This window comes from Alnus glutinosa, chromosome 6 (assembly GCF_958979055.1).
Source record: "Alnus glutinosa chromosome 6, dhAlnGlut1.1, whole genome shotgun sequence".
NCBI classification, from domain to species: domain Eukaryota; kingdom Viridiplantae; phylum Streptophyta; class Magnoliopsida; order Fagales; family Betulaceae; genus Alnus; species Alnus glutinosa.
The window spans coordinates 19,127,135-19,141,039 of NC_084891.1; the positions used below are offsets into that span (position 1 = coordinate 19,127,135).

The window sequence follows — 13,905 nt, forward strand, 5'->3', positions numbered from 1 at the left end:
ATGTTAATTGGGATTTTTTGCTCTACATGCTTCAAAGGTGTGGGTTTGGGGAGAGGTGGAGGGATTGGATAAAATTTTGCATTTCTACGGTAAAATTTTCCATGTTGGTGAATGGCACCCCATCTGGCTTCTTTCAGAGTTCTCGGGGGATTAGGCAAGGTGATCCACTTTCCCCTTTGTTGTTTGTGGTGGTTATGGAATTGCTAAGCCGGATGTTGAATGCGTCTATGCTCCAAGGTTTGTTGAGAGGCTTTTCTGTGGGAACCAGGGATAATGAAGATTTAGTGGTGAGTCATTTGCTGTTTGCGGATGATACTATGATTTTTTGTGGTGCACAGGAAAAACATGTTCGCAATTTGAGGTGTACTTTCCAATATTTTGAGGCCACTTCAGGATTGAGGATCAATTTAGGTAAATCCGAAATTGTTCCCATAGGCGAGGTGGAAGATGTTGATTTTTTGGCACATATTTTGGGGTGTAGACTTGGGTCGTTGCCGATGGCTTATTTGGGTTTGCCGTTGGGGTTTTCTTTTAAATCTATTTCTATTTGGAACGGAGTTATCGAGAAAGTGGAATGAAGGTTGGCTAGTTGGAAGAAACTTTATTTATCCAAAGGTGGTAGGGTGATGTTGATTCATAGTACTCTTTCTAGCATTCCTACTTATTATTTATCTTTGTTCCCCATTCCTGTGAGTGTAGCTAAGAGACTGGAGCGACTTCAACGGGAGTTTTTGTGGAGTGGCATGGGGGATGAGGCTAAGTTTCACTTAGTAAATTGGCATAGAGTTTGTACTCCAATTAAGGCAGGTGGCTTGGGAGTTCGAAATGTTATTAAATTTAATCAAGCTTTATTGGGGAAGTGGTTGTGGAGGTTTTTCAGGAGCGCGAGGCTTTGTGGAGATCGGTGATTGATATGAAGTATGGGAGTGTGAGGGGAGGATGGTGTTCTTTACCGGCGGCGGGGTCTTATGGTGTGAGTGTTTGTAAGTATATTCGAAGGGGGTGGGATACTTTTGCTAATTATGTGCGATTGGAGGTGGGAGATGGCTATCATGTTCGGTTTTGGCATGATTCGTGGTGTGGAGATAGGCCTCCCAAGCTATGTTACCCAGTTTTGTACACTATTGCTCGTTTTCCAAATGCTTGGGTGGTTGATAATTTGTCTGTGGTAGATGAAGTTGCTCATTGGAATGTTGTCTTTACGTGGTATGCTTAGGATTGGGAGGTGGAATTGGTTCTTTCCTTTTATGAGCAGTTATATCTTACTCGGATTCGGAATGGAGAGGTTGATAGGTTGGTGTGGAATCTTTCTAAGAGGAGGAGCTTTGAAGTGAAGACTTTCTATATAGCCTTAGCTTGTCAAGAGGCGGTCTCTTTTCCTTGGAAGGGTATTTGGCGTGTTAAGGCTCCAAAGAGGGTGACGTTTTTTGTGTGGACAGCGGCTTTAGGAAAGATTTTGACACATGACAACTTGCGTCGGCGTCATATAGTAGTGATAGAATGGTGTTGTATGTGTAAGAAGAATGAGGAATCCATTGATCACCTCCTACTTCATTGTGATGTGGCACGGGTTGTTTGGAGCTATTTCTATAGTTTGTTCGGGGTGAAGTGGGTCATGCCAAGAAGCGTGCAGGATTTGTTGAGTGGTTGGGGTACCTTGTTGGGTTGTAGTGATGTTACGCGACTTTGGAAGCAAGTTCCCTTGTGTGTTATGTGGGGTTTTTGGCGAGAGGAATGCAAGGCTTTTTGAAGATGTGGAATTACCGGTTGTGGACTTGTGTCGAAATGTGCTTAATATGTTATATGTTTGGGTCTCGGGGCATAGCCCGAGTCGTATTATGTTCGCTGAGTTTTTACATTCATGTTCTTTTGTTTTCTCTGATTAGGGATACTTTTGTATATTTCCTGTGTACTTTGGTTGCGCCCCTTTGCGATTTTTATTGAATTTTATTACTTATAAAAGAAAAACATAGAGAAGAAACACAAACTAATATGGAATTACAATAAATGAGAACGTGTATGGGAAGGAAATCATGTATGGAAAGGAAATCAAATCATATCAACTGCATATCTTCAACACTCTCCCTCAAGCTGAGGCGAAGATTTCTCTCGCATAGCTTGCACAAGGATGAATGAAGAACATTATTGGACATTCCCTTTGTTAAAATATCCTCTAGTTGCTCCCTTTTCTAAACATAAGGTATACAAATCAATCCTGCACACAATTGTTCCTTGATAAAATGTCTGTAAATTTCAATATGTTTAATTCGATCATGCGGAACTGGATTATAAGCAATATTATTCGCAGCCTTATTGTCGCAGTATAGGCTTAGTGGCTCATTGCAATTATATCCAAGTTCTTTCAGTATAAGGTAGAATCTTCAACCATAATAACTCACATCTCTCATGGGCTATGGCTTGGAATTCAGCTTCTGCACTAGATCTAGCAACTATTGACTGGTTCTTACTACACCAGGTAACTAGATTTCCTCCCACAAGAGTGCAGTATCCCGAAGTAGATCTTCGATTCGTGATTGACCCAGCCAATCTGCATATGTATAACCTTGTACTTTTAGATGATAATGTCGGGCAAACAACACTTTACCTAGTGCAGACTTCAAATATCAAAGTATTCTGTAAAATGCTTCCATATGAGACTCCAAGGGTATAAATTGGCTCACTACACTTATGCAATGTCTGGACAAGTGTGTGGCAAATGCATTAACCTGCCAACCAATCGTTAGTGCCTGCCTTTATCCACCAGATAATTCTCAAAACTGAATAACTTAAAGTGTTCAATCAATTATGAGGGGTCCAGCCGTGGTAAAGGCACAAGGAAGTGGGGTCGTTGTGGGTTTTTTGGTTCCTTGGGTTCTGTGTTTGCTTGCTTGGGCTGTTTTGTGGGACCTCTTATTTTTTTTATTTTTTTCCCTCTTCTTATTTGTTTGGTGTCGTTGTGTATACTTCTAGTGTACTTTAGGGGAGCCTTATGATCTTTTATAAAATGTGCTCGATTATCTATTAAAAAAAAAAAATTCTCAGAACTTTCTTTTGACTTTTTATTCTGCTCTATTGGATTGTGAATAGCCTTACAACCGAGCATCTTTGTTTCTTTGAGTAGATTGTTACGTACCTAGGGTAATTAGGATTAGGGTTTAAATTAGGTAAGTGTCGTATTATCATTTAAGAGAATAATAGGTTTATTATTAGTATGGTATTAGTATAATAAATTAATTAGGAAAATGAGGAGTCTTGCTCATAAAGCAAGAATCCCGAAATTAAGGGATTTATATCCCATTATATTAGGAAGGAAATAAAGGAATTTTTTATTCCATTAGGGTTAATAATATTTATGTAATATTTATTTAATTATTGTTTCCGTAATTCAAGCTTTGTAACCCTATAAATAGGGTATTGAAGAATGAAATAAAATATCAAGAAGAAAATTATTATCACTCAGCTCTTGTAGTTGATTAGGAGTTTTTTAGGGTTTCTCGAATAACCCTAACTTTAGGAGGCCTAGGGTACCTCGAATACCCTACTATCCCACGCTCACCACTATCCAAATCATCATCGTTCATCCCCGTTATGGAGGTCCGTAACATCTTGGTATCAGAGCCACGTTACGATTCCGGACCAATTAAGCCAACCATGTTATCCGACGAATTTTGGGCAGAAGTACACTAGCGCACAAAACATATAGAGGAGATGTTGGGTACCCTGATCGCCAGAAGCCAGGGCCATCGAAAGGAAGACCAAAGTAATTCGGCAAGTTCCTCTAGGCACCAAGCCAGCAGGGATTCCATCCAGATCCAAAACTTCTGTGCAAAAGACCCATCCCACACAAGCCCTTCGCAGGTAATAACACTTTCACCATCACTCTTAGAAAATCTTTCAGAAAAACAACCTACAAAAGAAACCCCACCTTCACCATCACCCTTAGAAATTCTACCCAAACAACAACCCACCAAAGAAACATCAACCCCATCACCAAGCAAAGACCCTGAACCTATCACCGCTCAAAAGAAAGACCAACCCCCACGATTTCCACAAACACCACCACCTATCAACCCATCGGCACAAACACTATCCCTACCCAAAATCCTAGCCAAAACCGAAAAGAACGACTCCTTTTGGCCAAAACCGAAAGTTCAGCCACCACCAACACCCCCAAAATTCCCACCATGTTCACCCATCGACCAACCACGCCATCAACCACCTAAAAGCCCAGCCACCCTTTTCCCGATTTCCTCAGCCCAGCAGTCCCCATACCTCAAGACCACCAGCCGTCAGCCACAAACCCAAAGGACCAAACCAAAAAAACCACCCCCACCGTTGAGACCCTACCTCTTTCACACTGATTGGTCTAGAAGAAGGAAACGGGCAAGGTTCAAAACAAGACATTTCCTGGCGAGAAGAAAGCCCCTTGCAGTGTCTAAGTTCGGCATGAACGGGTCGGGCCGTGGGAAGAAAGACCCGGGCTTGGGCAAAAGAGGACCGAAGAAGAAGAGTCAGGTGCAAAGGGACAACGTCCGAGGCCTCAAGGTGCCGGCAATTCGGCGTTCAGCAAGGAAGAGGCTCGGGGAGCAGACCGGGCCGGGGCTCAGATCACCGTTCCCTGGCCAGCGACAAGACCCAGAAGCTAGAGCGATGGAGGGAGGTCCGACGGAGCGAGTTTCTCCTCCGGGCTATTTTCCCGGTCGCCGGCGACCACCCAAATGGCCCCCAGATGGCTATTACGCACAGGACGGCGATGTCGGCATGAACAACAGCAGCCGGGATCTTGCTGTACGAAACATGCATTTTCCTTTGAGCGAGGTGGACAGAGGAGGCCGTTCGAGCTTGCCTTGCAGAGAAAAAACGGAGATCGAATCCGAGATTTTTGGATTTTTTGATGGAGGAAAATTGCAAGAAAATTTAGCCAGCAGAGAAGGGGTGAGAGATGTGGACAGAGGGCCAGTTCGGGCTTGGCTAGTGAAGGAAGACCGAAGATTGCGTCCGCGATTTCCGGATTTTTTGGCTGGGAGAGAAGGAAATCCGGATTGTGCGGATGAGGGCAAATTGAATGGGATTATGGTAGCATCCGAGATTTCTGGATTTTCTGTTGCAGGAGAAGTGAAATCAGAATCTGCTGCAGGGGGAAAATTGAAGAGCATTATGGCTTTCGGAATTTCTGCTGGAAGAGAACCCAACCCGAAATATGCGGCTAGAAGAAAATGGAAAGGAGTTGCAGCTGAAAGAGAAGGAACGCACGTTTGTGCTACCCTCCACAAGGAAATTTTTTGCCTAACCTACTCTCCCCATGAAAGATTGCAGATGAAAGAAATCAGGAACTCAAGGGTGCAAACAGGGGCTCGGGTGGCTTAAAAAAAAAATGGAATATTTTGCCACAATTTCTTTTTTCCAGTGCTACCCTCCATGTGTACCACGTCGGCAGTAATTGGAGTCATCTTTTTAGGACCTTGGGGACAAGGTCCATTTGAAGAGGGTAGGAGTGTTACGTACCTAGGGTAATTAGGATTAGGGTTTAAATTAGGTAAGTGTCGTATTATCATTTAAGAGAATAATAGGTTTATTATTAGTATGGTATTAGTATAATAAATTAATTAGGAAAATGAGGAGTCTTGCTTACGGACCTCCATAACGGGGATGAACGATGATGATTTGGATAGTGGTGAGCGTGGGATAGTAGGGTATTCGAGGTACCCTAGGCCTCCTAAAGTTAGGGTTATTCGAGAAACCCTAAAAAACTCCTAATCAACTACAAGAGCTGAGTGATAATAATTTTCTTCTTGATATTTTATTTCATTCTTCAATACCCTATTTATAGGGTTACAAAGCTTGAATTACGGAAACAATAATTGAATAAATATTACATAAATATTATTAACCCTAATGGAATAAAAAATTCCTTTATTTCCTTCCTAATATAATGGGATATAAATCCCTTAATTTCGGGATTCTTGCTTTATGAGCAAGACTCCTCATTTTCCTAATTAATTTATTATACTAATACCATACTAATAATAAACCTATTATTCTCTTAAATGATAATACGACACTTACCTAATTTAAACCCTAATCCTAATTACCCTAGGTACGTAACATAGATCAAGAACATATTTCTGCTAGGAGAGGAAGATACCATGTTTTGATCTTGCTACTTAAGTACTTAGAAAGTATTTCAAATTGCCTATGTCTTTTATCTCAAATTCATTGGACATATATTTTTTCAACCTCTGTATATCCTCATTATCATTAGTAGTTAACACGATATCATCTACATAAACAATCAAGCCAAACCTTTCCTAGTATAAAATGTTTGCTGAATAGTCCGCATGACTTTGGTTATAGTGAAAGTTTTGCATAGCTTGAGAGAATCTCTCAAACCAAGCCTTCAAGACTGTGTCAGCCCATATAGGGCCTTCTTCAATTTACACACTTTACCTTTGGTTGAGAAGAATTGGGGACCAAGAGGGAATTGCATGTAAACCTCTTCCTCTAAATCTCCATGAAGAAATGCATTTTTCACATCAAGCTGTTGAAGTGGCCAATCTAAATTCCTTGCGAAAGAAAGGAATCGAATAGAATTCATCTTTGCTATCGGGGCAAAGGTCTCCTCGTAGTATATCCCATATGTCTGAGTAAAGCTTTTAGCAACCAATCTGGCTTTATATCTTTCTACTGACCCATCGGCTTTATGCTTCATTGTAAACACCCACACCTTCTTTCACTCTCCATTTAATAGTTTCAGTTGGTTTAAGCTTTGTTGATAAACAACCTCCCTTTTCAAGTCTCGCCCCTCAACATTCTTTGAAACAATCTGGGCTTCCTCACTTACATTTGAATCACCCTTTCTTGATACGCGTTTATTTTCCCCTTCACCATTGGGCTTCTTTACTTCCGGCCCTTCAGACTTATTTAAACATAAGCCCACAGTAACCCTAAACAGGGAAAGATAAGAAATGAAGTTATTCATAACAAAGTAGGGGTGGAATCAAAATAGGATTATTGCATGAAGATCTAATAGTCCCTTTTGTAGTACTTGAATGAGTTTATCCCTAATGTTTGCTCTCTCATTTTCTTAGTAATCATATAATTTAGATGAGGATTTAATATGGATGACGGTAACACAAGAATAGATTAGAAATGACGTATTCATTTAAAGGTAAGAGTGGCCTCAAAGCAGGATAAGATGAGAAAGTTTCATTATGGTTGTTTTCATGTGCGAGGATAGAAAGATTTAGGAACTGAAGTTGGAGAAGTAGAAAGGATGGAAGGGGTGGGAGAGTTGAAAGTTGGTGTGGATAGAAGTAAATAAAGACTTATGTGATGATGCATGTATGCGCATAGGAACTGAAGTTGGAGAAGTAGAAAGGATGGAAGAGGTGGGAGAGTTGAAAGTTGGTGTGGATAGAAGTAAATAAAGATGTATGTGATAATGCATGCATGTGCATATGTTTGTATATATGTAGCTTTTGTAAGACAGAAACCAAAGACTCGCCCCAACCTCACCTCACCTGTGTAATCCTTGAACCAAGGCCCAGGGGTTGTTTTTCAGTAATTATGAATGGAATATATATCCTAACTTAAGCTTTTTCTCGTAAGTGTTGATCCACCTTTCTGTTTTTGGTTTTAACAGGACGATTTGGTTATTGTTATACATGTCATTTTTGTCACAAAAAATAGCTTCTAGGTGTTTTAGCCTATACAAAGAACTCGTTCAAAGATTTTAGCCACATAAATTTACGAGCATTTCTTTGATCTCTAGCTGTGCATTTAGTTGTGCCACCTTAAACTACATATTACTATGCCAAGTCTCAAGACTTACTACCTACAAATGTAAAGTACTCTCCGTAGGCTTCCTACTAGAGAACTTACCCAACATCAATGAATGCCTCAATCCTAATATGAGCACATGCTGCATACAAATTTACCTTACTAGGAGAGGACTTTTCATATATGGAGTTCTATATGTATTTCCAAGTGGATGGCAGTAGGACAGTGCATATATTGGCTATTCATACTTATTGCAAAAGCAATATCAGGTGTAGTAAAATATTGCATTCCCTCTGCCAGCTGCCTTGATCACAAAAGCGAGAGTGCCCAATTCATCTGTGAACTCATGGTTGGCTTTAATAGGGGTTTCCATTGTTTTGGTACTGAGCATCCTAGTTATTTACCAAGTCTAAGATACTTCGGTGACAAACAAATGTCCCTCTCTCAGGATAATCTACCTCTATTCCTAGAAAGTATATGAGTTGTCTTAAATCTCTAATCTGTATTCTCAAATTACTCTCTTAATGATGATATCTCACCCAAGTCGATGCTAGTAAATAAACTACCAACTACATAAATAATGGGAGCTGTAGTTTTGTTACCATGATTTATCAAGAAAAGACTATCAGCAGCTCAATATTGATTTTGTCCTTTCATAGTGAAGGTCCCATCTAACATTTCTTAGTGAAGAGCCCATCTTCAATGGGGCGGTCAGTCTGGCATGAATGAGTCTACCTGTCTCCCTATGTAATGGAGCATGAGTGAGACCCAAAATTACAGAACATATGCATTCTTTAGTTTTATTGATATTAAGTATCTATTTGATGCTTGGTGTGAAAAACAAATGTAGTAGGTTTGTTTGCATTGAAAATTCTCGAATCTCTTATAATTGCTATTTCCCCCTTGTGATGTTTTTTTAGGTGTATACTTGATGGTGAAATGTTGGTCTGGGATACATCTTTGAATCGCTTTGCTGAGTTTGGTTCAAATCAGGAAATAGGTTTTTGGTCCTTTTTGACTCAATAGCTTCTTTTTACTGTCTTCATGCCTAGTAGCATATGCATTTTTAAATGATGTTTTCTTGTCAACAGCCAAGGCAGCAAAGGATGGACTAGACAGTGATAGACAGGTTTTGATTTTTGATATTTTCCCTGTTTCTATATTGGACCTTTACATGTTGACGCTCATTTTTTTTTTTTTTTTTTTTGATCTGATGCAGTTGTGTTGTATCCTTTTTGTGCCGGACTTCAAGGTCCAGGTCCAGCCTTTAATTTAGGCACCTTGATATGATTTTGATGGCAAAAAAAGCTTTGGACGAGCGTCCCTGCAAATTGGAAAATGAAACCTGCAAGTAATTAGTTATAGTTGCTTGTTTTATCTTGACATGAGATTGACTAGATGTTGCATTTGATATTCTTTATGTTGGGGATACCAGTGTAATTCACCAAAGCTTGAAGGAGCGCCATGAGCTTTTGCGGAAAGTTGTGAAGCCTTTGAAGGGTCGTTTGGAAATCTTAGTACCTAATGGTGGTCTTGGTCTAAATAGTCACTACCCTTCTGGTAAAAACTGATACTTGAGATTTATGTATTAATTAAATCTAATGTAGTAGAAACTTTTCTCATGCATGAATATTTATCATCGTTGATAATAGTCAGTGGATGCATTCGGGATTTTCCCATACTAACATTTTGAAGCTCTATACACTTTTATAAGAATTACATCTCTCTTGGGATTTTTTTATACACATATTGAACCTCTATACACTCCTAAGTGCACACTCCTTGATGTTGTAGTGAAAATCACCGTTAGTTTTCAGATAAATCACTATTAAATTTTGAATTCAATAATGATTTTCACTGCCACGTTAGGGAGTGCACTTGGAAGTGTGGGAGTGGAGTGTGTGTAGCATTTCTCTATAGAAAAAGAAAAGTCGATAATTGATTTGATTGGGCCGAAAAAAGTGTTGTATGTGGGGTCCACTAACGAAAATTCGTTTGGTAACATTTTAAGAAGTGTTTTTGAAAAATGAAAATTGAAGTGTTCCCCCAAATAAAAGAAAAGAAAAAGAAAAACTTTTGCAGTTTACATTCAACGGTGACAGCCACCGTTGTTTGCGCCTGACGGACCTGACGTCCATCGCGGGGATGCTAGAAGTTCATAGCGGCTACCGCAATGTCACCAAAAGTTCATGGCGGCCATTGCAGGGCCACTAGAAGTTCTTGGGGGCCACCGCGGGGTTGCCGGAAGTTCTTGGCGGCCATCGCTAGGTTGCCGAAAGTTTCTCACCGTGGGCCCTTTGGTTGTTCCTTGCAGCCACCAGAAGTTTACGGCGACAATCGCGGGCCCGCCGAAAGTTCACGGTGGCCACGTGGGCCCATTGAATTTTTCTGGTGGCTGTCGCAGGGTTGCCAGACATTCATGGCGGCCAGCGTGGGCCTGCCAGAAGTTCATCCCGCCCATTGTAGGGCCGCCAGAAGTTGATGGTAATTATTGCGGTGGTCGCCGGAAGTTCTTGGTAACTATTTTTTGAGAATAGTTTTTTGTTTTATTGTTTGAAAAATGTTGTGTTTTGATAAGAGTTTGTGGTTTGTTTTGAAAAGTGTATTAGTAGTGGGTGCCATAGCTGAAAATCCGTTTGGTTAATTGGTATATGAGAAGAGTTTTCAGCGTTTGAGAAATGAATTGAGTTTTACAAAACTCTACTGAACAGGCCCTTAGATAATGTTAACTTTTTAGATTCTGAACACCTTTAGGATGGTTGTTTCTATTGTATACTTTTTGTTTAGAAGGGCTTTGCCTTTTCTTTTTAATAAATAATTCATCAAAAAAATTTGTTGCATTTGGGATTAACCTGCAATTGTTGATATTGTGATTATCTCAAAGGGTAAGCATGTCCGCCCCCCTCCCCCCCTCCTGCCAACGCACTCCATTGAATCTTTTCCTGACATAGAACTGTATATTTATGGGTAGATTGGCTGTCTTATTTGTGCTGATGCAGGGGAACCTTGTTGGTCGCGCATTGCTCATAATGTGGATGATGTTGAGAGGTTCTTCAAAGAAACCGTTGAGAATAGGTCAGCTATATCTTTCATGTATTTAGGGGCAAAGTATATTTTAGGTCATTATTTAGCTACAAGTCCAAATAAGCCTAAGTAGCTTAGTTATTAAGCTTGGAATATGTTCTGTTTTGCATTTCATATTTGGGCATTATGCGACTCTCAAAGTAGATTTGGCATATTGTCTTCCCTCCAGCCCCCTCTGCAAAACCCAACAACTTATTTTTTTCTAATTTTTTTCATGGGCATTTTTTAGATTTTGGGTTTTAAACACTTCTGGTCCCTGAGTTTTGGAAACTTTATTTTTTAGTTCTTGAGTTTCAATTCGCATTACAGATGATACTTCAATTTTGGGAAATGACCGAGTTAGTACTTCAATCAAGTTTTCCGTTCAAAAACTAATGGCTCGAAGGTTGACACGTGGCACTATATAAAAAAATTAAAAATTAAAAATCTTTAAAAATTAATTAAAAAAATAATAAAATTAAAAAATTAAAAAATTGAAAAAATAAAAAAACAAGTAACCTTGGTGGCCGAACCACCCCCAAGGGCCAAAATCGATCTTTATTTTATTTTATTTTTTTGTCAAGAGGTGGCCGAACCACTCCCCATACCATGGGGTGGTTTGGCCACCCCATACCAGCCAAGGGGGTGGCCCACCCCCTTGTTTTTTTTTTTTTTTATTTTTTCATTTTTTTAAATTTTTAAATTTTTATTTTTTAAATTTTTTAAATTTTTTAAATTATTTTTTAAAGATTTTAATTTTTTTTATATAGTGCCACGTGTCAACCTTAGACGTTGACACGTGGTAGACCGTTAGTTTTTGGACGGAAAACTTAAATGAGGTACTAATTTGGTATTTTTGCAAATTGAGGTACCATCTGTGATGCGAATTAAAACTCAGGGACTAAAAAATAAAGTAGTTAAAACTCAGGGACAAAAAATGTGTTTAATCCTTAGATTTTCTATTGGGCGTAGGGGACTCCAACTTTTCCATTATTGACTTTCAACTTAGGCTTGTATATGAAGTCATTTTTTTAAGTTTGTGGACAAAGTATATGCTAGAATATAATAGGCTGTCTTACTAAGGTTAGCTTGAGGGAGTTTCTTTCTTTTAATTTCTTTGCCATTCATTTCTCTCTCTCTCTCTCTCTTTAAAAAGGTACTTGAGTTGGTAGTAAAGGAATTTATCAGGCATTTCTGGAGAAATTTATAATGATTTGTTGCCTTACTAGACTGTTAGACGATATGCATCATTTATCTGGTTGATTATACACTATCTTTGTTTACATGCGCTTGCTACTTTTGGCGTGTCTGGAATAGAAGTTGACAAAGGTTTTGTTTGTATTAGATAAATGATACTTCATGAATCTCTAGAATCTGATCTAAAAATAGCTCAGACCCCAAGCAATGTTTTTGTCCTAAATTTCATAAGGATGTCGGGTACTTTGGGAATTTTGGTAAAGGGCCATATTTCTCTATTTACAGATGACATGGGCATATTCTTGTATATTCTTTCCAACTTTAAGAAGGTTTAGCTAGTTAAAGTTTTAGATGTGTCACCTGTTTTTATCCAGAGTGAGGTGTAATGCCTGCTTTTTCCTTCTATTATTATCCTCTCTTTTCTACCTTTCCATCTATCTAGAAATCACTATTTCTCCCTAATTTTCAAGCACTGTAGCTCCTAATGAATTAAAGGCCTTATTTAATTAGATTGAAAGCTTTATACTTGCTTTAAGGGGTGTTCTGCATGGGAAAGTTGCATAAGAGGATTTCACTTCAGACCTCCTACTCCTAGAAGGCCTGTCTGATTCATCCTTTCCTTTGACTACAAGTGATATGGTTAGTAATTGAAGCTGTTAAGATGTGAACAGGGAAAAGAAGGGTCGACAGAGCTTTATTTTTTAATTTAATCATCAAAATGTGATACAAGATTTTGTTGATCTATCAAGAGCCATGAGATGCCAAGAACTTGCTTAGGTAGCTTGTCATTGTTCAGTTTCTTCTATTAAGCAAAGAGCATATAGACATAAAATTGTATGAAAAAGTGCCATGATTTGATAAAATATTATTTGTTTTCAAAGCTGCCTGATATTGTCCTTTATATGAAGGATTTTAGATGGATGCTCTCTCAAGCTTGTTATATTCATCAAGTCCTGCACAATATATATATATAAAATTCATTTAATTGAAAAGCATAGAGGGGCGCAACCGAGTAATGTTAAAAGTCTCTCTTGTGTCTCTCTAATAATGATGTGGCTTTTAAAATCATCATTGGGCTTGTGATTGATCATTATTGATTTTGATTAAATAATGATTTTAAAAGCCACCTCATTATTGGAGGGACATAAGAAAGATTTCTAGAATTACTATGGCGCAACCCTAGTAAACAGAATGTATACAAAGATAAGGCCCCACTAAAGGTGAAAAGAAGAACAAAACTCCACAAAAAGAGAAGTTAGAAAACGAAGAAATATTAAAAGCCCTTGTCCAATTAAAAAGGTATTTGACCAAAATATTCTTGAGCTCATCCTTCGACTTTTCACGATATTCAAAACATCTTGCATTTTGCTCTCTCTATATGGTCCACATTAAGCACAATATGGCTATTCTCCACACAGCTAGAACTGAACGACTACCCACCTGACCTCTCCAACATGCAAACAAACATATAATCCTTTTAGGCATAACCCATGTAACATCGAAAAGAGTAAAAAGCTCACTCCATAAGTTCCGTGTCACTTTGCAGTGAAGAAGAAAATGATCTATGGATTCTTCGCTCTATTACTCCTCTCTTTCGCAGATTATGCAAGGTCAGAATCTTACCAAGAGCTGCCGTCCACACAAAAAAACTCACTTGCAGAGGTATTTTAACTTTCGAGATATTTCTCTAAGTAAAGAAGAAACCCCGAAATAGATAACTCATGAAAAAATGACTACATCTCAAACTTCTTCCTCTTTGAAGGAATCCACCGAATACAATACTCCCCACCTTGTCTCCATTTGAGAGAATACAACATCCAAAAAAGGCAAGCACCACCTCTACCTCCCAATCTTGTACAACTCGTA

At 38.9% G+C, this 13,905-nt stretch overlaps 1 protein-coding gene across 1 annotated transcript in view; it reads left to right on the forward strand.

Annotated features, from left to right (window-relative positions):
- Positions 1 to 13,905, forward strand: part of LOC133871124 (DNA ligase 4) — a 55,317-nt gene that overhangs the window by 11,872 nt on the left and 29,540 nt on the right. Inside the window, exons 8-12 of the mRNA XM_062308500.1 lie at positions 8,700 to 8,779; positions 8,871 to 8,908; positions 8,999 to 9,005; positions 9,178 to 9,339; positions 10,779 to 10,854. Of these exons, the coding sequence (XP_062164484.1) occupies positions 8,700 to 8,779; positions 8,871 to 8,908; positions 8,999 to 9,005; positions 9,178 to 9,339; positions 10,779 to 10,854 (363 nt within the window). The remainder of the gene's footprint in view (positions 1 to 8,699; positions 8,780 to 8,870; positions 8,909 to 8,998; positions 9,006 to 9,177; positions 9,340 to 10,778; positions 10,855 to 13,905) is intronic.